Source organism: Felis catus, chromosome D1 (assembly GCF_018350175.1).
Source record: "Felis catus isolate Fca126 chromosome D1, F.catus_Fca126_mat1.0, whole genome shotgun sequence".
Taxonomy (NCBI): domain Eukaryota; kingdom Metazoa; phylum Chordata; class Mammalia; order Carnivora; family Felidae; genus Felis; species Felis catus.
Genome location: NC_058377.1, coordinates 110259356 through 110281769, shown reverse-complemented (window position 1 = coordinate 110281769; position 22414 = coordinate 110259356). Strand labels below are relative to the sequence as shown.

Genomic DNA, 22414 nt, shown 5'->3' with positions numbered 1-22414 from the left:
GCTTCACCAACGGAGCCACCCAGGCACACCCTTGTTGTGCTTTCTAGATTCCACATATAAGGTGTGTCATATCATGTGTGTCCTTCTCTTTCTGACTTGTTTCCCTTAGCATAATGTCCTCGAGGTCCATCTACGCTGTTGCAAACGGCAGAATTTTCCCTTTTTTCCTCCCAGCTGAAAAGTATGTCATTGTATCTATATGCATCACATCCTCTTTACCCTAAATTCATCCACTGGTGCGCACTTAGGTTGCTTTTGTATCTTGGCTATTATAAGACTGCATTAACATGGGAGTGTAGACATATTTTTGATAACCTGTTTTCTTTTCCTTTGGATGTACATCCAGAAGTGGGATTGCTAGATCATGTGGTGGTTCTACTGTGAGTTTTCTGAGGAGCCTCCAGACTATTCTCCAAGATGGCGGGACCAGTTTGCCACCCCCCCAGCAGGGCACAAGGGTTCCATTTTCTCTGCATCCTCACCAACATTTGCTATCTCTTAACTGTTTACTTTTGCTGTGCAGAAGCTTTTAAGTTTGATGTCGTCCCACCTGTTGATTTTTTTTTTCTTGTACTGTTTGTGCCTTTGGTGTGATATGCAAAAAATCTTTCCAAGACCCGTGTCAAGAAGCTTTTGCCCTGTTTTCTTTTAGGAGTTTTATGGTTTTAAAGCTTCCATCCATTTCAAAATTTTTTTAATGTTTTATTTATTTTTGAGACAGAGTGAGACAGAGCATGAACAGGGGAGGGTCAGAGAGAGAGGGAGACACAGAATCCGAAGCAGGTTCCAGGCTCTGAGCTGTCAGCGCAGAGCCCGAGGCGGGTCTCGAACTCACGGACCGTGAGATCATGACCTGAGCCGAAGTCAGATGCTTAACCGACTGAGCCACCCAGGTGCCCCAAGCCTTCCATCCATTTCAAATTAAATTCTTTGAGGGTGTCAGATGGGGATCCAGCTTCATTTTTCTGCGTGAGGTTACCTGTCCAGTTTTCGCAACACCATCTGTTGAAGAGACTGACCTGGGAACTGTAGATTTTTTAAAGCTTCCCAAGTGGTTGCAACCAAGGTGATAGCCAGCGCTGTGGAGCCTCAGCTCCTGCAACGCAAGAACTTCCGGGGCTCCGCTGCAGGGCGGACCCCACGGGGAGGGTGCAGGAGGCTCCGGGGCGCAGCCAGCAGCCTCCCACCGGCCCTGCCAGAGCTTCTGCCTGCAGCCGCCACACCGCAGCTGGAGGGCGGTGCATGGGAGGAGGGCACCGGCTGTCAAGTCCGGTGGTGGGATCCCTCCGTGGGGCTGCTGTGGGGGGCCCTTTGCTGACCTGCAAACACACCGCATGGGGCGTGGAGGTGGAGCTGAGGGCGACAGTGGTAGCCCTGAGTAGAGCCTATTATGGCCTGGCACTCTTCTAAGGCTTTGCGTTAATTAAAAAAAAAAAATTTTTTTTTAATGATTTTATTTTTGAGAAGAGAGAGAGCATGAACAGGGGAGGGGCAGAGAGAGAGAGAGGGAGACATAGAATCCGAAGCAGGCTCCAGGCGCTGAGCTGTCAGCACAGAGCCCGACCTGGGGCTCGAACCCACAAACCGTGAGATCATGACCTGAGCCCCCCAGGCCCCCCAAGGCTCTGCATTAATTTAGCAATCCGGTGATTGCCCTGGGAAGCCGTGCTGAGTGAGAAAACGGAGACCCAGAGAAGTGGAGTTGATTCCCAAAGCTACCAAGCCAGGAAGTGGCTGAGCGAAGAGTCGAACTTGCCCCTCCCGTCTCCGAGGCCAGGTCCCGGCGGCCCGGGGATACCGGCCCCGCCCCCGCCCCGCCCCCGCCCCGCCCCCGCGTTCGCGGACACCTTAGGCCCCGCCCCTCGCGAGCCGGCGACCCGCGGGGCGGGGCGGGGGCGGGTCCCGCCGCCTGGAGGAAGTGTCCGGCCCGCCGCTCGTGCACCCAAGGCGGCCGCCGCCAGTGCTCCCTCGGGGTCGGGCCATGGAGGCGGTGCCGCCGCTCTACCGCGTGGCGGGGGCCGCGGGGCCGCAGGGCGACGAGGACCGGCTCGGGGTCCCCGACGGGCCAGGGGCTCCGGTGAGCGGGGACGGGTCTGTGAGGGGGGGGGTGCGAGGACCGGGAGCGCGGGGGGGGGGTCTCCCCGGCGTGGGGGAGGGGGGGAGGGGGGGAGGCGCCGCCCCCGGGTCGGGCCGTGGCAGCGGGTACCGGGAGTGGGGCGGTGCGATGCGACCCCCGGGGCCCCCAGCCCGGGTGCGACGTGCACGCCGTGCGTGCCCCGCAGCTGGACGAGCTGGTGGGCGCGTACCCCAACTACAACGAGGAGGAGGAGGAGCGCCGCTACTACCGCCGCAAGCGCCTCGGCGTGGTCAAGAACGTGCTGGCGGCCAGCGCGGGCGGCATGCTCACCTACGCCGTCTACCTGGGTAGGCGGCCCGCAGCGCCAGAACCCGCGGCTTCCCCGCGGCCTCCCTTCCCAGCCCCGGTCAGGGAAAGAGAAACCTTAGGGGCCGGTTGGCTTCCCTTCCTCTTTCACTTCCTCCTCTGCCGCGCTCGCGGCCGCTGCAGCTGTGGCCTCACCACACGGAGGTGGGGTCAGGTGCAGTGTTCTGGATTCCCAGGCCGCACCTTCGGGAGCGCGTGGCCAGGGTCTGGGCGCCCTGGGCGGGTCTGCCGCCTTCCAGATCTGGAGCGCTGGACGTGTGTATGGGGGAAGGGTGGGGGGGTGCGGGGAGGGTCTGGATTCAAGTGGCCGACGCTGCCACGGGCTGTCGGGACGCTTGGCCCAGCCTGGGCATCCCTCTCGGTCCTCATGGGCGTTGGAATCGGGGACTCCTTTGGTGACTGGCGCTCCCTCCAAGCTCGCGCGCCGGCCTCTGTTCCGTTGCCGCGGGAGTTAGGCTGCCCCCTCTGTGCCCACCCCCTGCCCCCCCAGGCCTCCTGCAGATGCAGCTGATCCTGCACTACGATGAGACCTACCGCGAGGTGAAGTATGGCAACATGGGGCTGCCCGACATCGACAGCAAGATGCTGATGGGCATCAACGTGACACCCATCGCCGCTTTGCTCTACACACCTGTGCTTATCAGGTGCGTTGCTGCTGTCCCCAACAGGGCTGGACTGTCATTCAGATACTGAAGGGTGCAAGGGCTCTTGGCCCATGGGGTCTCCCCCTGCCCGGTGTTCTTGGTGGTGGGGAGCTGGGGAGGGGCCTTGCCCGCCTGGAAGGGTGAGAGAGAAGGGAGGACCCAGGTTTAGGGAAGGGAGCAGGAACTTGACCCCAGGACACATTTCCCACAACCGAAATCCACTCCTGCTCCTTCCCTCACCTTGCCTGTGCCCCACATGGCATTGTCTTTGTGCCCTCCTCCGTGGTTTGGAGCTACAGGGACCTTTCCAAGACCAGGGCTGTGGAATCTCTGGAGAGGATCTGATCAGCCCTAACGCCCAGGCAACCAAGCCCGGCCTGATCAGCCCCATGGCCGGTATTGAGGGAAGACATGGCCCGGCAGGTGCCCCAGAGGGTCTACCCTGGACCTGAGCCTTGGAAGCATCTGGTCCAGCCTTCTGGCCAGTGCAAAACCCCCCTCCACATGCACCCTCCCCACCAGGAGGCGGGTCTCCGCTCAGATGAGACCCAGAGACTAGCAGACCAATTAGATGGGTTTTAGTTCCTCTATCTTAAAACAAACAAACAGACAAACAAAAACAAAAAACCCCAAACCCCCCAAACCCCAAACTCCTTTAACATCATCGCACAAAGACCATTAGGATCCTAACTGAAATCAGAAAAAAGAAAACCCTCCCAAGCCCTCCAGTAAATCAGCTAACTTTGTTGTCCCAGCAGCATGCAGGGATAAACGTTTACGTCCTTGTCACCAGAGCATGTGCTGAATTCACGTTTGCTTGCTTTCTTTTCACTGCACGTATCTTGGCCTTCTCCTCAGTCTTCACATTGAGGACTCTGTGATGGTAGAATCTTCTGCAGAGATGGGGGCACCCAACCAAGGCTCAGAGTTGGACATTCAGCCCCCCTCCTTTTTTTTTTTTTTTTTGCATATTCACTTTATGCTTGTAGCTCTTCCCTTCTTAAAATTAAAAAAAAAAATTCTACAATCAATTTCTAGCGGTACCTTTAGCAGATCAGAGCCATATGAAAGACTATGGCTCTGAAAACATACCACTGTTGATAAGAACAGCTAATTCTTTATTTCCCATGTGCTGGGCACTTTCTGAGCGTTCCCTCATTCCCTAGGATCCCAGGGAGATCTAAGAGACGAGGAGAAAACGAGACATTCAACGGCTTGCCCAGGTCCCACCGGTAGCACCTGGCAGTCGGAAAGTTTGACTCCCTCGCCCTAAGCTTGCCCCTTGCCCAAACTATGAGGCTGATTTCCTAGAGGGCTGTGCCAGTTTGCATGGCCTCGGGCTGTGCGCATCATGTTTTAAACCACAGCCTCACCAGCAATGAGTGCTGACATTTTTACTTTTTGCTCATTTACTCCATCAAAATGTGACTTGCCCCCCCTCCCCCCAATAGATCAGAGTGGGCTGCCTATCTATTGTTTATATGGCAGAATAAGGATAATAAAAAACTGGGGCCCTGTAATAGAGAAAGTAATTGTGATCGGAAAATCAGAGTCATTTGGCTTTGAGCTTCCTGGAAGCCAAAGCAAGGTAAAGGAACTAATGAGCACAAATAACTCAAAAACACCCCAAAGCTCCTGGCAGTGGCTTTTAGCCTGACTAGCCTCCGTGCCCTGAGCGGGCCCTTATCCGGTCAGTGGTCAAGCACCTTTAAGCCCAGTGTGGCATTTTCCCAGAGTCAGCAAGCCTGTTGTCCTAGAAGCCAGCGAGGACGGAGCTTCCCAAGTGACCACAGTGGACGGCAAGAGCGATGGGCAGGGAGGAAGGGATGTTGGTCCTGCCAGGACCTCTCTGGTCCTAAGTTTCCTCGACCCAGTTTGACTTGTGTCCCTGGGCCCTGAAGCCACAGCACGTGAGCTTGGAGGGAGAAGGGGGATTCGCGAGCCAGCCCAGGACACAAATGAGGGCTGGATGTGCACACAGGCCACTGACCGGTGACACCTCCCCTTCTCCCCCCATCCTTGCAGTGGCCACGAGAAGCTTGTGGTTTGGGCTCTGTGCTCCCCCTTAAGCTGTGGAAACTGATTGTGGGGACCTGGGACTGAGACCACCAGCAAGTCCCTGTCTCTGCTACTCTTAGAGCCCCTGACTCCAAGGCCAGGGATTACTCCCCGTCTCGCACCGCCTGGTTGGTGAGCCGGCACCCGGGTCTGTGGCCCCTCTGGTTTCAGGCCCCAGTGGTCTGGGCAGGCTCGCGGTGCCAGCATCCCTCCTACTGCCTGCAGGTTTTTTGGCACCAAGTGGATGATGTTCCTGGCTGTGGGCATCTATGCCCTCTTTGTCTCCACCAACTACTGGGAACGCTACTACACACTCGTGCCCTCAGCTGTGGCCTTGGGCATGGCCATCGTGCCTCTTTGGGCCTCCATGGGCAACTACATCACCAGGTGAGCCTGGGGGGCCGCAGGGCGGGAGGCTGGAGACCTGGCTGTGTCTCTGCCGCACTGCCAACCCCAGCTGGCGGAGCTCTCTCTGCCTTTCGGGTCTCAGTTGCCCCGTCCGTGAGACGCAGCCCATAGCCCTGGGTGCAGGAAGCAGAGACATCTGGTAGAGGTTGGACTGGGGGAAGCTTTCTCTCCTTTGTGGTCCAGGATGGCTCAGAAGTACTACGAGTACTCCCATTATAAGGAGCAGGATGATCAGGGCCCCCAGAAGCGCCCGCCGCGGGGCTCCCACGCGCCATACCTCCTGGTCTTCCAAGTGATCTTCTATAGCTTCTTCCATGTGAGTCAGCTCCACGTTGGCGCCATGGGGGGAGGGTGTTGCAAGCCCAGAACCCACACGTTGGAGCCCATCCCACAGTCCTTTCGACCCTCTAGTCCCACTGCCCTTTCTTGAGCCACCCTCTGCTTACTGACCTCTGGTGACCGACCTCCTCGTCTCCTTGTTGAGGAGAAAGTCCTCCTGCACTGGGCACTCCCTCCTGCCACCAGGCTGCCCCCAGAGCGGGGGGAGGGCTCCTCTTCGGCCAAGGCTGTGCCCAGACCCCTTTCAGATCATGCCTGTGCCCCGTGCCTGCTTCTGAGCCCAGCCCAAGCTGCCCTCCTGCCCACAGCTGAGCTTCGCCTGTGCCCAGCTGCCCATGATCTACTTCCTGAACCACTACCTGTATGACCTGAACCACACACTCTACAACGTGCAGAGCTGCGGTTAGTCTGCATGGGGTGCGACCCCCAGGCCTGTTCACCTCCCCCATTGAGTCATCCAGCAGACACTGGGCTCTTGAGAGTGCCCAGAGAGGATGCCCTTGCCCACGGGTCCAGGGCTGAGAGCCTGGTGGCCCACACCTCTTATGGGCAAGGCAAAGGACCCTGCAGGAGTATGCAGTTAGGACATCTGACCCAGCCTGGTGGGGACAGGGTGCATCAGGGAAGGCTGCCTGGAGGAGATGCCATCTGGGCTGAGCCACAGATATCCTCAGAGCTCAATCACTGCAGGGTGAATGTATGCAGTTGGGGGATGGACTGGTCCCCACCTCCAGCCTCCAGGCACTAGGGCAGGAAGGGGGGCTAGGTGTTCCTCTCCTTGTGGCCCCTCCAGCCCCAGCGGCCCTCTCCTCCAAGCTGCTCCCCAAATGAACCTTGCCTTTGCAAGCACTGTCCTCACCCACCACCTCTGACTCTCCCCTGCACCCTCCCTCCTTGCTCCATTTCTTTGTGGTTGAGTTGACAGTGTGCTCTACTCCCTGCGTCCCACTCTTCAGGTACTAACAGCCAGGGCATCCTCAGTGGCTTCAACAAGACAGTTCTGAAGACGTTACCACGGAGCCGAAACCTCATTGTGGTGGAGAGCGTGCTCATGGCAGTGGCCTTCCTGGCCATGCTGCTGGTGCGGCCTTGGATGGGGTGGCGGCGGAATCAATAAAGTCTGGGGACTGAGGCGGGGAGAAACGGGTGCCATCTGGGCGCGTTGCTGGCAGGCAGCCTGGGCAATGTCCTGGTCTGAGGTGGGAGCCGGGTCTGAATCCTGGGGAGGAAGCCTGAACCTAGGAGCCAGGCTAGAGGTTTGGGAATGAACCTGGAGTTGGAATCCCAGAGAGCAAGGGAAGGGGGACCAAGCCTGGTCTGGGGTGGAGCTGGAGACGGGGTCCTAGAGAACTGGGCTGGAGGCAGAACCCGAGAGGTAGGACTAAGGTGCAGGGGGCGTGGCTTGGGCGTGGCTTCTTCCTGGAGGCGGGGCTGGGAAACAAGGCCGAGGTCTATGGGTGTAGCTGGGGACAGGACCCGAGGCTGAGAGGCTGAGAGGCTGGGCTGAGGTCTGTAGGTCTGTGGGTGTGTCTAGGGGCGGGGCCCTGAGCTGGGAGGCGGGGCCGAGGTCTACCGGGGAGCCTGCGGGCAGGGCCAAAGGCTGAGGGGTGGAGCTTAGGTCTGCGGGTGTGTCTAGGGGCGGGGCCCGGGAGCTGGGAGGCGGGATTAAAGTCTGTGGTGAGTCTAGGGGCGGGGCCCGGGGGCTGGGAGGCGGGATTAAAGTCTGTGGTGAGTCTAGGGGCAGGGCCCAGGGTTGAGAAGCAGGGTTGAAATCTATGGGTGTGTTTAGGGGCGGAGCCCGGAGGTGAGGCCGAGGTCTGTGGATGTGCCTGGGGGCGGGGCCTGGGGCTAGGAGGCGGGGCTGAGGTCTGTGGGTGTGTCTAGGGGCCGGGCCTGAGACACGGCAGCCCGCCCCCCTCAGCCCGCGGGTCCGCAGGTTCTGGGCCTGTGCGGCGCCGCCTACCGGCCCACTGAGGAGATCGACCTGCGCAGCGTGGGCTGGGGTAACATCTTCCAGCTGCCCTTCAAGCACGTGCGCGACTTCCGCCTGCGGCACCTCGTGCCCTTCTTTATCTACAGCGGCTTCGAGGTCCTCTTTGCCTGCACTGGTCTCACCCTGGTAAGTACCCCTTGCATAGCGTTGTCAGATAATATACAGAACTTCAGGTTAAATTTGTATTTCGGCTAAAGGTTTTGAATACATGTGTAAGTGTGCACAGGTGCGTCCCAGACATCCCCCCTTGCTTTCTTCCCTCCCTTCCGCCATTCCCCCAGTGCCTTAGGCACGTTATTTTAACCTCTCTGGGCCTCAATTTCCTTTATCTGTGAAGCGATTCTAATAACCATGCTTGCTCCCAGAGCTGTTACATGGTTGAGATAGAATAACGCCCGTAAAGTGTATAGTTCCATGCGGGGTACAGCCTTGGTATCTGAGGACATTGTTCAAGCCTTCTCCCCTGTCTGTGCCTTCAGAAGCTTCCCATGAACTTCCCAGGAGTTAGCCCTGACTTGGTCCAGAGGGGACAGGGTGTGGCCTGAAGACCTCAGGTAGGGAGGGCCAGAGCCTGGGCCAGCTGACCTCTGACACTCACTCCTGTCCCCCCAGGGCTATGGTGTGTGCTCCGTGGGGCTGGAACGCCTGGCCCACCTCCTCGTGGCTTATAGCCTGGGCGCCTCCGCTGCCTCGCTCCTAGGCCTGCTGGGACTGTGGCTGCCGCGCTCGGTGCCCCTGGTGGCTGGGGCTGGAGTGCACCTGCTGCTCACTCTCAGCCTCTTCTTCTGGGCCCCCACACCTCGGGTCCTGCGACACATTTGGATCCTCTACGTAGCGGCTGTCCTCTGGGGTGTGGGCAGTGCCCTCAATAAGACCGGGCTCAGCAGTGAGTATAGCCATGGGCACTGGGATGGCTGGGCAGGGGACCCTGTGACTGCCTCGGGGTGGTTGGGGAGGAACACAGAGATCCCAGGGACAGACATGGGGTCCCATGGATACACTAGGGGTCTGTTATGGTGGAGGTGGGTGAGCATCCCTGTGGACACTCCCAGGAGTGGGAGGAAGTTCCATGGGCTGCAGGGACAGATGAGGAGGGCTGTGGACGCACCAGGGGCAGGTATGGGAGTTGCACGCCATGGACATCCTGTCGACACCCCAGGGTGGGCTGGGGGCCCTGTGGCCACTGGGGGTGGGGGCGGTTAGCGTGAAATCTTGTGGCTACACGGAGTAGGTACAGGGCTCTGCGGGCACCCCTGAGCGACAGTGTGGAAAAACCACACTTCGATACTTTGCTTTCCAACCAGAGGACAGGGCCCACCCTGACACTGGGAGCAGATTGCCAGTCTGTGCTCTAGGGAGCCCGGGAAGCAGCAGGTGGCCCTGTACACGCTCCAGGGTGCAGGCACACACATGACCTTTTTATGGAGAAGAGCTGGGAGCAGGCATGAAGCCCCAACACCGGTCTGCAGAGTAGCAGAGTCCGGGCCCTGAGTCTGGGCTGCTGGGGTGGGGGCCCCGGGGAGTGGAACTCTGTTGGCAGAAAAGTGGGGGTGGGTGGGTCAGAGTTCAGCTGTGTGATGCTCGCTGCCCCCAGGTAGGCATATGCCCGTGACACGCAGTCAGTACACACAGGTGCGGTTATTTGGATCTTCCACATCGGCATCCGCTGTGATGGGCCAGTGCTGTTCACAGTTTTGAACATCACCCTGGGGGCGTGATGTGGTGGAGGTCATGCCTGCTGTGGGCAGGGTGGGGGCTGGCTCAGGTGACCCCTGCACCCGCCATCGGACAGTCAGGTATCCGCAATCTGTCATAGGGCATGGAGCCCCCGCATTCTGGGCCACACTCTCTTGGCTTTTGCTCTGAGGCCGCCAGATCTGGGCAGCATCTGGCGTTGGTGCCAGGTCTGGATTCGGACCTGGTCCTGGAATCCCCTTCTGCCTGCCCAGTTCTGCTTCCTGCCTCCTCCTTGTGAACCCTGGGCGGGGGGGGGGGGGGGGGGGGGGGCTCCCTGTCCCTCCACAGTAGCCCTGGGAGGAGCGGTCACACTGCAAGGCCTTAGGGCAGGGAAGTGAATGTCCCGAGTGGCAGGTGAGGGTATGATTTGCTAGGTGCTCTGTGGGCGCTCTCACATTAAAACCTCAGAACACGACACATAATATGCATCATCTCATTTACAGTTGGGAAAACTGGCCATGGGGAGTTAACTTACGCTGAGACTACCCCATAGAGCCAACATTTGAATCCTCGTCTCTGTACTAAGTCTCTCCACTTCACAGTCCTGAGTCTCCTGACTCCCTGTCCGGTGGTCTTTCTTCCCAGTCCAGGGAGGGTTCCTTGAAAAATAAGTCCAAACCTCCCCTTTTCAGGTTTGATTTGCAGAAAGCTTGTTGCTGCGAGCAGTTTGCCCTCCCTGAGCCCAGGGTGAGGAGAAACAGCCTCCTCCAAAGGCCTGGCGTTAGGCACCTGGGGTCCGAGAGAGGACAGGATATGACGGCACATAGAGTTTTCCGCTTTTGAGACCACACATGTGCTCCAGAGTGAGGCCCACACTGTACCCCCTGCAGAGTTCACCTGTTCCTGCCTCTGCTCAGCTCCCCAGGCAGCGTAATAACGGGGCTTCCACCAGGGGGCAGGCCAGGACCGGCTCACAAGGGCTCTCCAGGAGCTTCAAGGCCAAGGGCTGAGACCAACCCAGTGCTGGCGCTGAGGGGGTCACAAGTGGGAGATCAGCCATTCTGGTCCCCGTTGACCCCTCTCTCCTTCCTGCCCTGTCCTGCCCACCTGCAGCACTCTTGGGAATCCTCTACGAGGACAAAGAAAGGCAAGACTTCGTCTTCACCATCTACCACTGGTGGCAGGCGGTGGCCATCTTCACAGTGTACCTGGGCTCAAGCCTGCCCATGAAGGTGAGCCTGAGCGTGGTAGGAGGAGGGTCTCTGGGGGCGTTAGGCACCCCTCATGCCAGCACCCAGGCAGATACTTTCTGAGCGCCCACCCTAGCCTCACAGCCCCCCAAAAGGCACTACTCCCCAAGGGCCGGGTCAAGCCCACTCCAAACCCAGGACCCGCTTACTGCCTCACCTCCCATGGGCCTCAGTTTACCTGTCTCTGAAGGGGTTCACAGTTTCTCTTTCCTTGGGTGTTCATCCCAGACACCTGCGGGTAGTTTGACGATCTGTTCACAGGACGTCAGCTCTGAGCTGGGCGGGGAGGGTCTTCCCTTCATTGGCCTGCGGGGAGCCGGGTTCCTCGTGCTCTGCTCCCACCTACTGGTGGGTCAGTTTAGCAGGTCTAGACCCAACATTTGAAAAAATGAAATAGAAGACGTGAGAGCAGGATGTGCTGCTTATATGTGTGTATGGACTGTCATGATGGGGAACTACGTTTGGCTGTGGGCTACAGCCAGAAACGTCTGAGAGGCATTTCTTACAAGGGTGCCTGTGCTAAGGGACACAGGAGTCTAAGCCCCAGGGAGGGGCAGAGCTGGGCTCTGAGCCTCGCCCGCGGCAGGGTGCTCAGGAAGCTAAGGTGGCTTGGGCAGCTGTGCAGTGCGATGCGGGACGCGAGCGCGCCTGTCCCGCGAGGGGCTAAGCGGGGAAGGCGCGGGCGCGGTGACCCGCGGGTCCCCAGCATCCCTCTTTGTGCGCACAGGCTAAGCTGGCCGTGCTGCTGCTGACGCTGGTGGCGGCCGCGGCCTCGTACCTGTGGATGGAGCAGAAGCTGCGGCGGGGTGTGGTCCCGCGCCAGCCCCGCATCCCGCGGCCCCAGCACAAGGTGCGCGGCTACCGGTACCTGGACGAGGACAACTCGGACGAGAGCGACGCGGAGGGCGAGCGCGGCGGCGGAGGCGGCAGCGGCGGCGGCCCGGGGGACGGCGTGGAGGAGGAGGCGCCGCCCGCGGGTCCCCGGCCTGGCCCGGAGCCGGCCGGCCTCTGCCGCCGGCCCTGCCCCTACGAACAGGCCCTGGGAGGTGACGGGCCCGAGGAGCAGTGAGGGGCCCAGGCTGCTCGCCGGCCTCGGTTTACCGCGTCTCAGGTCGGGGCCCCTGTGACTGCGCCTCCTTCAGGAAGGACCTTGGCCCCCAACCCCGTGTTCGGGAACGGCCGTCCGGAGCCCCCGGGCCACCTGCAGCGGGGGCCCGTCCCGCAGCCCCTCTTGGACGAGACGGAGCTTTGAGACCCCTGGGGTGGAGAGACAGACGGCACAGCCGACACCCCCATCTCCGGGGCCGCCCTCCACGACCCCTCCCCCGGCCCCAGAAGGGGCGGGGTCCTCCAGCCGCCCCCGCCCCCAGTCCCGCCCCAGCTCCGCTCTCGGCTGCGGGGCTCCGCCCAGTGCACCGCGCGCTTTGTACATCATACCCCCGTGGTCCGTGAAGAGACACGACTTTTTATAGAAAATGAGAAATAAAGAGGTTTTGTATTGTCCTGACCGGGAAGTCTCGAGCTGCGGGGGTAAGGAGGGCGCCCGGGACGGGTGCCCGGCTGACCCTCCTGGGGCAAGATCTCCGACCCCTTGACCCCCGCCGAGGGGGAGGGCCCCCTAATCCCCGCCCATCCGCCCGGCCTCCCTCCTGGAAGCCCCGCCCCTCCCCACATCCACCTGTTTTTCCAGGTCCCACCGCGTCCACCCGGGAGAGAAGCGCCCGGCTTGGCCTGCGGGGACCGCGGCAGAGAGTGTGACGGGGCTGCCGGTCCCTCGTGGGTCTAGAGGGCGCGACAGACTCCGAAGGTCCAACTCCCACCGCCCCTCCTGCAGTCTCCATATGCATCTCCAGCCCTCCTGCCCGTCCTCATCCTTTTTCTGTCTATTGGGGTGTTTCTGCCTGCAGCTCCCACAAGGGACTCCTTTGGGAGCCAGGTCCACTTCTGAGCCGTGTCAAGGTCGCCCCTGCTGGTCTGGGCAGGGAGAATGGTTGTCTGAGCCCAGTGAACTTGGCCACTGCCCTGCTGTAGCCTCAGCAGCCGGGCCCATGAGAGCCACAGACCCCCTACAGCCTGAGGGTGCCCCTTTCTCCACGACCCCATGGGAGGAACTGAGACCCCACTGGAAAGGGCTTTGAACGCCTGGGTGAGGATAGCTAAGGGGGCCACATGAGGGTCATAAAGCCCTGGTTGCACCCCAACAGATCCTCTGCTGCGGCCACACCATTCCTCACCCCCCCCCCCCACATCCCCTCTACCCCCTGAAGGCCAAGGCCAGACCGTGTCCACACCCACTTCAGCCTCAGTTCTCTTAGACACCCCACGCCCACCACCATAAACCACGCCTCCACTCTCTTCTCTCCGGCCTCGCTCGAGTTTGCATCTAGCAACCTCTAGGGGGCCTTGGAGCCAGGCTCTGTGACCTCAGGCAAGGGCCTGACCCATCTGAGCCACAGATTCCTTCTTGGTAAAGTCAGCGTCGGTAAACACGGAGACATGTTTGAAACCCCTCAGCACAGTGGCTCCGTAGGAAACTCACAAGGATGCAGAGAATATCTTACATTTTCTAAATTTTGGAGGGAAGCAGCAATCCTGCGTACCTTTCCACCCCAAGCGAACTAATAGATCCAGGTGGCTCCCAGCTTCAACATCAGATCATGGCACATTCCCTTCACGTTGTGTCTCTGAGACGTTGGCTTTCCTGTGGTTTTGGGGATAAGAAGGGAAAGTCACCACCATGGACCAGGAAGTGAGGCTGGGGGGCGTCCAGTCGGATTTCAAGGTGTGAGAAGCTGGCCAGTGCACACAGCCGATTAGTAAGTAGTGGTAGTTTTTTTTTTTTTTAATGTTTATTTTTGAGAGAGAGAGAGAGAGAGAGGCAGAGTGCGAGTGGGGGAGGGGCAGAGAGAGGGGGAGACTCCAGGCTCTGAGCTGTCAGCACAGAGCCTGATGTGGGGCTCCAACTCACGAAGGCAAGGCAGGATCATGACCTGAGCTGAAGTCAGATGCTTAACCCGCTGAGCCACCCAGGTGCCCCAAGTAGTGGTAGTTATTGAAGAATGAAATAAAAGTACTGTTTTCTCTTCCTATTTATGCATATTCTATTTCCTAAATGACCAAGTTATTAGGACATAAATTTGTATTATTTGGACCTAAAATAAAATTGGTAAATAGATATGAGATGTTAGATATTTCTTTTGGCCTGGGAGCGCCGTGGAAAATGACTGAGGCACCAAGGGTGCCAGGAACCAAGAACGTTTAGCACAGCGCTGGCACAGAGAAAGCTCTCAACGAACCTCAGTGAGTCCCTCACTGGACCCTGTGGCACCGCTTGCCCCGAGGACCGGCTGCCTCCTCTCTGGGCCTCGTACTAGGGAAGGTGGGTAAATCTATGATCTGTGACTCATGACAAAGGAGTCCCCCCCCCCCCCCCCGTCTTCTGCAAACCACCATAAGCCCGATACCAGGTTGTCTTTGGCAGATTCCGGGGTCCTGTAGGCATGGAGGGCAGGGAAGGCGACAGCTATAGTAAGGGCCATAGGTCCCCACCCGCCACCCCCACCTCCGCCCCAGCCTCCCTACCAGGTGGCCTGCACACTCAGGCAGGTGAAGGGCTGGAAGCTCAGACTTTCACTGACAAGCAGACCCGGAAAGGGTCACGTTGTGTGACCTGTAGTCCAGGTGAGCGCCATCCCTCTGCCCTTCGAGACCCCCATCAGCATCTGTGTGGAAAGGAAGGTTCTCTGGCAGCAGATACAACATCCTCCCGGCAGGATTGCAGCTAAACTCCCGTCAGAGCTGGGCAGACACTAGCCTCTGAATGCAGGGCTGGGTGCTATTCAGAGTGTGGACCCCTGGGTGTGCCGGGCAAGGGTGAGAGGGGGCGGGAATAGGTCTCTAATTTGTCACCGTCCAAAGTCATTTCTTTCTTTCTCTCCCTCTTTCTTTTTTCTTTCTTCTTTCTTTCTTTCTTTCTTTCTTTCTTTCTTTCTTTCTTTCTTCAGTTTATTTATTTTGAGAGAGACAGAGATGTTGCGAGCAGGGGAAGGGCAGAGAGGGAGAGAGAGAGAGAATCCCAAGCAGGCTCCGCATTGTCAATGCAGAGCCTAATGCTGGGCTTGAACTCATGAACCCTGAGATCATGACCTGAGCTGAAATCAAGAGTCAGATGCTTAAGTGACTGAGCCACCCAGGTGCCCCCAAAGTCATCTTTTTTTTTTTTTTTTTTTTAGGATTTCAGGAATAGCATTTAGGGATTCATCACTTACATACAACACCCAGTGCTCATGCCGACAAGTGCCCTCCTTAATGCCCATCCCCCATTTAGCCCATCCCCCCACCCAACACCCCTTGAGCAACCCTCCATTTGTTCTCTGTATTTAAGAGTCTCTTATGGTTTGTCTCCCTCTCTGATTTTACCTTATTTTTGCTTCCCTTCCCCTAGGTTCATCTGTTTTGTTTCTTAAATTCCACATGAGTGAAATCATATATTTGCCTTTCTCTGACTGGCTTATTTTGCTTAGCATAACACACTCTAGTTCCATCCATATAGTTGCAAATGGCAAGATCTCATCCTTTTTATTCACCAAGTCGTATTCCATTGTGTGTGTCAGTCGAGGGACATTTGGGTCTTTCCATACTTCCTTTATTGTTGATAGCGCTGCTATAAACATTGGGGTACATGTGCCCCTTCGAATCAGCATTTTTGTATCCTTGGGATAAATACCGAGTAGTGCAATTGCTGGGTCGTAGGGTAGATCTATTTTTAATTTTCCTAAAGCCATTTCTCACATCTATCTCAATATTAGACAAGGACTCTAATTGGAACAGATTGGAAGGTGGCCCGGGAATATGGAGCAGCCGTATGGGAGGGGGGCGTGGTTTCTGATCACGTTTCTCGTGCCTAATGAGTTCCCCATTAAGAGACTTCACACACCCCCTCGCTGCTCCTGGCACTTGGAGGAGACCCCCCCCCCCCATGGCAGGCTGCCCCCGTGACAAGCAAGACACAGAGCACTCAGGACAGGCAGTGGAATTGCTCGTGGCCGCAGACCCTTGTGGGCTGGGCTAAGTGAGCCATGACCTGCGCCTGCCCAGCCCCTTGGCATCTCCAGGTGTGGTCGTGAGGTACCATCTTCCCTCGTCTCCATCCCTTCTGGATAAAGTGACTGGTGCGGTTTCTGGGCCCCTGAGTGGAAGGAAGATCAGCAGGGCCATCACTGTCCCCCCCCACCTCCTCACCCCCCCCCCCACCACCAACAGCAGTTTGATTTTGTCAATCTGTACCAGGAAGCTTTTTAAATTAAATGACTCAGAGAATCTACAGTCTGAGATCCGGTTTATCTTTAATTTCTCGGTAGCAGGTCAGATAGCCTGAAATTCCCCTTCTTGGAAACACCTAAAGGTGCTGGTTAGAAAATCACCTGCTTTTTAAATACATAGCTGAGCTGTCAGAAAAGTAAGCAAGGTTCTCCAGGGCCCACGCTGACGGCCGCGACCCTCACCAGGTAGGGGCTGGTGTTAAGGCCACGCGGAAAGCTGGACCGTGGAAAAGCGACACTTTTAGGGAAAGGGATGGAAGAAATCCCACCCACAGACACAGGAAGACACAAGGAACTTTGGGCTCTGGGTGGGAAAAAAGTTTGCCTTGAGAGTTCTATGTTTTCAGGCACGCTTTCTGAAAGTTTGGAGTGCCTACCAAGGATTCACCCCATCCGTGTGGCCCAGGAGCCCCAACATTGAGAAATTAACATTAAAAAGTAGCTGTGGCTTGGAAGCATCCCTGGGGCTCCGGGCAAATACACTTGGAAAACCTCTCTGATGGCTCCCTGAGGCCCGGACACCCAAGATTTCTCACGTAAAGCCCCTCTGAGGCTGAGCTCACAGTCCAAAATTATAGAGCACACGAGGGAACAAATCACAGTGAATGGGAGCTAAAAAACACCAAAAGGAGGGACGCCTGCGTGGCTCGGTGGGTTGAGCATCTGACTCTTGATTTCAGCTCAGGTCACGATCTCACGGTTTATGGGACTGTGTGCTGAGCCTGCTTGGAATTCTCTCTCTCTCTCTCTCTCTCTCTGCCCCTCCTCTGCTCTCTCTCTGTCTCTCAAAAATAAGTAAATAAACAATTTTTTAAATGTTTATTTATTTTTGAGAGACAGAGACAGAGTGCAAGTGAGGGAGGAGCAGAGAGAGAGGGAGACACAGAATCTGAAGCAGGCTCCAGGCTCTGAGCTGTCAGCACAGAGCCCGATGTGGGGCTTGAACTCACAAACCGTGAGATCACGACCTGAACCGAAGTCGGATGCTCAACCAACTGAGCCACCCAGGTGCCCCAGTAAATAGATATTTTTTAAAAAGTCACCAAAAGGAGCAGGATTAGACACTCCTCCCTCCAAGCACCTCGCCCAACTACGAGAAAGAGGTGTGCACGACAGGTGCTTCTAGAAGCCTCCCAGCGATCTCTGTCCCTTGACCCTTCACACCTGTGACATCTCCTCCCCTTGGCTGTGGGATGGACCTAGCGATTTTCTTCTAACAGAACACGGCAGCGATGGGTGGAGTGCTAAGCTGGCCTCCAGGACTCCCAGGCCCTCCCCGTGAATGTGGGTGGGGTCTCGTGCTGGGAGAGCCCCCGGGATCAAGCTCCCCATCAGTTGCCTGTCGGGTAATCAGAAGGGAGATTACCTGAGTGGGCTTGAGCTGAGACCTTTAAAAGAAGAACTCTGGGCAGAGAGGCTCTCTTGCTGGCCTGGAGGAAGACTGGCCGGGAGCTGAGAGGAAATGGGGACCTCAGGGCTGCAACCGGGGGGAACTGAACAGAGCCAACACCTTGATCGCAGCCTCCGATAGCAGAGGCACATAGGTACCCGTGGACACAGCATAAAATGTGTTAATCACATAGTAAGCGGTAAAAGGATTCTCCAAAGAGAAGGCTCGGTGGGTCTGGAATGAAACAAGAGTGAATAGCAGGGGTGGCTTTGGATCTTGGCTGTGGTCAAGGGTGGAGCTCAGCTGGGGTGGGGGGTGGGGGGCGGCCCCGGGCAGACCGGGGCTTTCGCGATGTGAAGGGGACCCGCAAAGCTGCGGTGTGAATGAAACCGGGAGACCTTCTGCTCAAAGAAGCTGGGCACAAAAAAGCCACAGAGCGTAGGATCCCGTCTGTGTGAAATGTCCAGAAGGGCCAAGTCCCTGGAGACAGCAAGCAGATTTGTGGGTGCCGGGGCCCGGGAGGTGGGGAGAAGGAGTGATTGCTGATGGCTCTGGGGTTTCTTTCTGGAGCGATGGAAATGTTCTAAAAGTGGACAGTGAGGATGCGTACACAGCTCTGTGAATATACGAAAAGCCACTGAATTACATACACAAGGATCGTCCATTACAAGGATGAATTTCAGGACGTGAGAATTATATCTCAGGCAAGCTGGTATTGAAAGGAAAGGAATAGGGGCACCTGGGTGGCTCCGTCAGTCAAGTGTCCGACTCTTGATTCTGACTCTGGTCATGATCTCACAGTTGTGAGATCGAGCCCTGAGTCAGGGCCTACTTAAGAGTCTCTCTCTCCCTCTCCTTCTGCCTCTCTCTGGCTCATGCATTCTCTCTCTCTCTCTCTCAAAAAAAAAAAAAAATATATATATATATATGTAATTAAAATAATAAATAAAAGGAAAGGAATTTCATGTACAATTTAACAATGATTGAAAACTTGGGGATAATTGTAGGTCTATGCAGTGAGGGACAATTATCTTCAATTAAAGTTTCTGGAAGGTTAGCAGGGTAGGCATTCATTAGAGAAGGCAGGGCCAGTTTGGCCCATGGTAAGCTCAACACTTGATTAGGGCCGTGGGCTGTAATTTTAGGTAGGCGTATACGTAAGAGATGACCCTTGAACCACATGGGCCTACCTATCTGTGGAGTTTTTACGGTACGGTGAAAATGGTAAATGTATTTTCTCCTCTTTATGATTTTCTTAACCCTTTCTTTTGTCTAGCTTACTTTATTATAAGAACACAGTCCACCTAACGCACAAAATATGTGTTAATAGTCTGTTTACGTTATCCATGAAGCTTCCTGTCAACAGTAGCCTTTTAGCAGCTAAGTTTTGAGGGACTCAAAAGCTATACTCAAATTTGCAACAGTGTAGGGGGTCGGTGTCCCTAACACCCATGTTGCTCAAGGGCCAACTGTCATACTGTTTGGAGGGATTCTGGGTACAAGAGAAAAAAGAGGGGGGAGGTTGGGGCTCAAGGTCTGTTTTTGGAGGGATTTGAGGAGTGCTGTGATGTTTTCAAGGGCTATGGGCGGGGTAGAGCACCTATGGGGTAGGTGACACTGGAGTCACCCCCAGAATTCAGTGTGTCCGTTGGCAGGGATGTGGTGGTCAGAGGGCAGCACCATTGGGAATGAATCTGACATCTAGGCACGAGTTAGCAGGAGGCAAGAGTAATCTCGTTGGAATCCAGAATATAATAATTTGAGCCAAACGTATTACCTTTAGGCATAGAGCCATATTGGTCAGAGAAGGACAAAGATGGATGAATGTCATGGGATAATGAGTCAGTCACCCCACCCCGCGGTGGTAGTATCCCTGCTGTGGATTAAGGAGCCCAAGGGTGCCCACATTCTGTTGGTACCGCTTCCAGTATTTTAGAACAACTCCGTTTGCTAATAACACGAACATATAGAGGCATGAAGGTCAGAGGCCGTCTGTGGGTGCAATCTGTCATTTTGGAGGCCTTTTGCTGGAAAGCGTGACTCCCTTTTAATTTTGAAAGAGGGTTGGGGCACCTGGGTGGCTCAGTCGGTTGAGCGTCCGACTTTGGCTCAGGTCATGATCTCGCGGTCCGTGGGTTCGAGCCCCGCGTGGGGCTCTGTGCTGACAGCTTGGAGCCCGGAGCCTACTTCTCATTCTGTGTCTCCCTCTCTCTCTGCCCCTCCACTACTCACACTCTGTCTCTCTCTCTCTCTCTCTCTCAAAAATAAATACACATTAATTTTGACAGATGATCAATTGAAGAATTCCAACAGATTGTGTATTGTTGGAATGGATTTATTATCTTAGATTCTAGGAGGCTGTGGCCCCTACAGAATATTGAATAACTCAAACGATCTTGGATGGCAATGGGGCCGAAAGATGGTCCATGAGTATTTCAAACCTGAATGGAATCCCCCAAAGGATGACAGTGTCCTTGACCCAAGTCCAGCTCAAAGAACAGCCGGAGAGCTGAGCAGATGCATTTTTATGCAATGGCCTGAGGGCCTGGAAGGCCTGACCTGGAATAAGTACTGTTTGGGGACCTTGGTTAATATTTGCGGGTCCAGGAGGACTTGAGAGCACCTCCTGCTGGAACACCCTTTATGATATGCCAATTTTAACTCTTAACTGTCCCGTGAGAGGTTTTCATTGGGATCGTAATTGTGCATTTTGTATTTTTGGTAAATCTTGAAGCTTGGGTAGGCGGATGTCCTCAGGATATCAAAGGTAGGCGTCGAGCCCTCTTGAAATTTATAATTAGAGGGTCATGTTCAAAGGATTCCCCTTGGGCCTCAATCTGGTCTTTTTCCCTTAAAGGGTGAGAGTAAGGCTGCGGATGTGGAAAATTTCCCAAGTGTTTTATTCAAGAGATGAGTCTTTTGGGGGTGCCGGTTGGCTCAGTGGTTAGAGCACGTGACTCTTGACCTCGGGGTCATCAGTTGGAGCCCCACATTGGGTGTAGAGATTACCTAAACAAACAAATAAATAAATAAACTTTAAAAAAATGTTTATTTATTTTCGAGAGAGAGAGAGGGGGCAGGGAGGGGCAGAAAGAGAGGGAGACGCAGAATCCAAAAAAGGCTCCAGGCTCTGAGCTGTCAGCACAGAGCCCGACGCGGGGCTTGAACTCACGAACCACGAGATCATTACTTGAGCCAAAGTTGGACTGAGCCACCCAGATGCCCCAGAGGTGGGCTAAAATTTTTTAAAACAAATTGTTTTAATGTTTATTTATTATTGAGAGACAGAGACAGAGCGTGAGCATGGGAGGGGCACAGAGAGAGGGAGACACAGAATCCAAAGCAGGCTCTGGGCTCCGAGCTGTCAGCACAGAGCCCGACGCGGGACTCAAACTCACAAACTGTGAGATCACGACCTGAGCCGAAGTCGGATGCCCAACCGACTGAGCCACCCAGGCGCCCCGCTAAACTTTTTGAAAAAGAGAGAGGGGAGGTGCCTGGGTGGCTCAGTCAGTTAAGCGGTGAAGTGTCCGACTCTTGATTTTGGCTCCAAGATTTCATGGTTCACAAGATCGAGCCCCATGCTGGGATGCTGTCTTTCCCTCTCTCTCTCTGCCCCCCTCCTCCTCTCTCTCTCTCTCTCTCTCGAAATAAATCAATAAACTTTTTAAAAAAGAGAGCGATGAGCCTTTTGTATTTTGAAAGAAGGTAAGACCTTCTGATACTTGTTGAGGTTGGAAAGCTTGGGACAGGGTGAGTCGTTTCGTGCCGCATAGTGGGCGTTTCGAGGTTACCCGAGGAGTTCTGTTTTTTTGGTGGCCCATCCATTAGCACAGGCTGGGGAGTCAGAGTCAGGAAACGTGCACTGACGTCCCTGGTCGGCCAGGGTGCACTCCGCAGCCAACAACAGCCCACGCTTCAGCCAACCGAGGTGCCCGTGGGCCCCACATTTGATCGGGGAGGGCCCGGTGTCTCCAGTGGGCTCCCTCACCAGAGCTTCCAAGTGCACGAAGCCCCTTTCTTGTTTGCTTGCTTCTTCCCGGGGGCTCCCAAAGTGGCTACCGACCCTGGGAGAGGGGTGGCCTCCCCTGGCATCAGTCTCTGGCAAGGGACCAAGGATTGCACGGGGCATACGCCGGATGACCCAGATAAGGCTTTATCCTACACAGGTCATCTGTACTATAGCAAGGAGGCTTGCGGCTAAGTTGAGCCCATGTTGAACCTCCACGGCCCAGACGTAATGGACACCTGTCTGGAGGGTAATGAGCTCATTTCCCATAGGGCCCAATGTGTGGCCAGCGGTTGGTTTAATGGGGTGTGGGAGCTGCTGGCGGCAGTTTTTCACACGGGAAACCCGTGGGCAGCCGCCCTGAGCCGCTCATGCCTCTCAGGGGCACGAGCAAGGTCTGGTCGAGAAAGGAGTGCTCGGAGGGCATGGAGGGAGTGCTTGTGGCGTAGCCGGTGGTGCAGCAGGTCAAGCTGGCCCACAAGGCCAAGGTCAAGGCCCGGCTGATTTGACTGGTGGGGACACAATGAGCCACTTTTGGGCTTAAGGTCGACTACGTGCACAGACAGTGAGACGGGGACTAAGCCCAAACTGCCGGCTCCCTGTGGTCCCTGTCACATGTACCGAAAAGGAGGCCTTGAAACCAAAGGGGCCAGGGGACCGTAAGGCGAGTGGTGGGGTGCCCCGCGGCTGACAGCCCGTGCCAGGCTGCAGCCGAGTGTCTTATGTCCCGCAGCTCTCTCCTGAGGAGGCCAGTCAGAGGCCTCCGAATAGTATTTTTGTCTTCGCCTGTAGTAATGTTATCTTAGCTTTTTGTAACTCAGGATAGTTTAGGGGTCCTTCTATTGATACACTTTTTTTTTTATCCTGCAGGAAGTCCCCAAG

At 56.1% G+C, this 22414-nt stretch overlaps 1 protein-coding gene across 1 annotated transcript; it reads left to right on the top strand.

Annotated features, from left to right (window-relative positions):
• Positions 1 to 1888: 1888 nt before the first annotated feature.
• Positions 1889 to 12319, top strand: UNC93B1 (unc-93 homolog B1, TLR signaling regulator). The gene is made up of 11 exons (XM_023240134.2): positions 1889 to 2077; positions 2283 to 2424; positions 2934 to 3087; positions 5371 to 5532; positions 5737 to 5869; positions 6201 to 6294; positions 6849 to 6973; positions 7829 to 8011; positions 8498 to 8771; positions 10676 to 10794; positions 11540 to 12319. Exons 1-11 carry the CDS (start codon positions 1982 to 1984, stop codon positions 11879 to 11881), a joined length of 1824 nt encoding a protein of 607 aa, XP_023095902.2. The 5' UTR covers positions 1889 to 1981; the 3' UTR covers positions 11882 to 12319.
• Positions 12320 to 22414: the final 10095 nt, after the last annotated feature.

Bases quoted from the DNA above. Each gene is read 5' to 3' on its own strand.
- UNC93B1 (XM_023240134.2), top strand. From the start codon at position 1,982: ATGGAGGCGGTGCCGCCGCTCTACCGCGTGGCGGGGGCCGCGGGGCCG. The intron at 5,870-6,200 runs GTGAGTCAGCTC...TCCTGCCCACAG, and splicing joins TCTTCTATAGCTTCTTCCAT to CTGAGCTTCGCCTGTGCCCA. The intron at 8,012-8,497 runs GTAAGTACCCCT...CTGTCCCCCCAG, and splicing joins CCTGCACTGGTCTCACCCTG to GGCTATGGTGTGTGCTCCGT.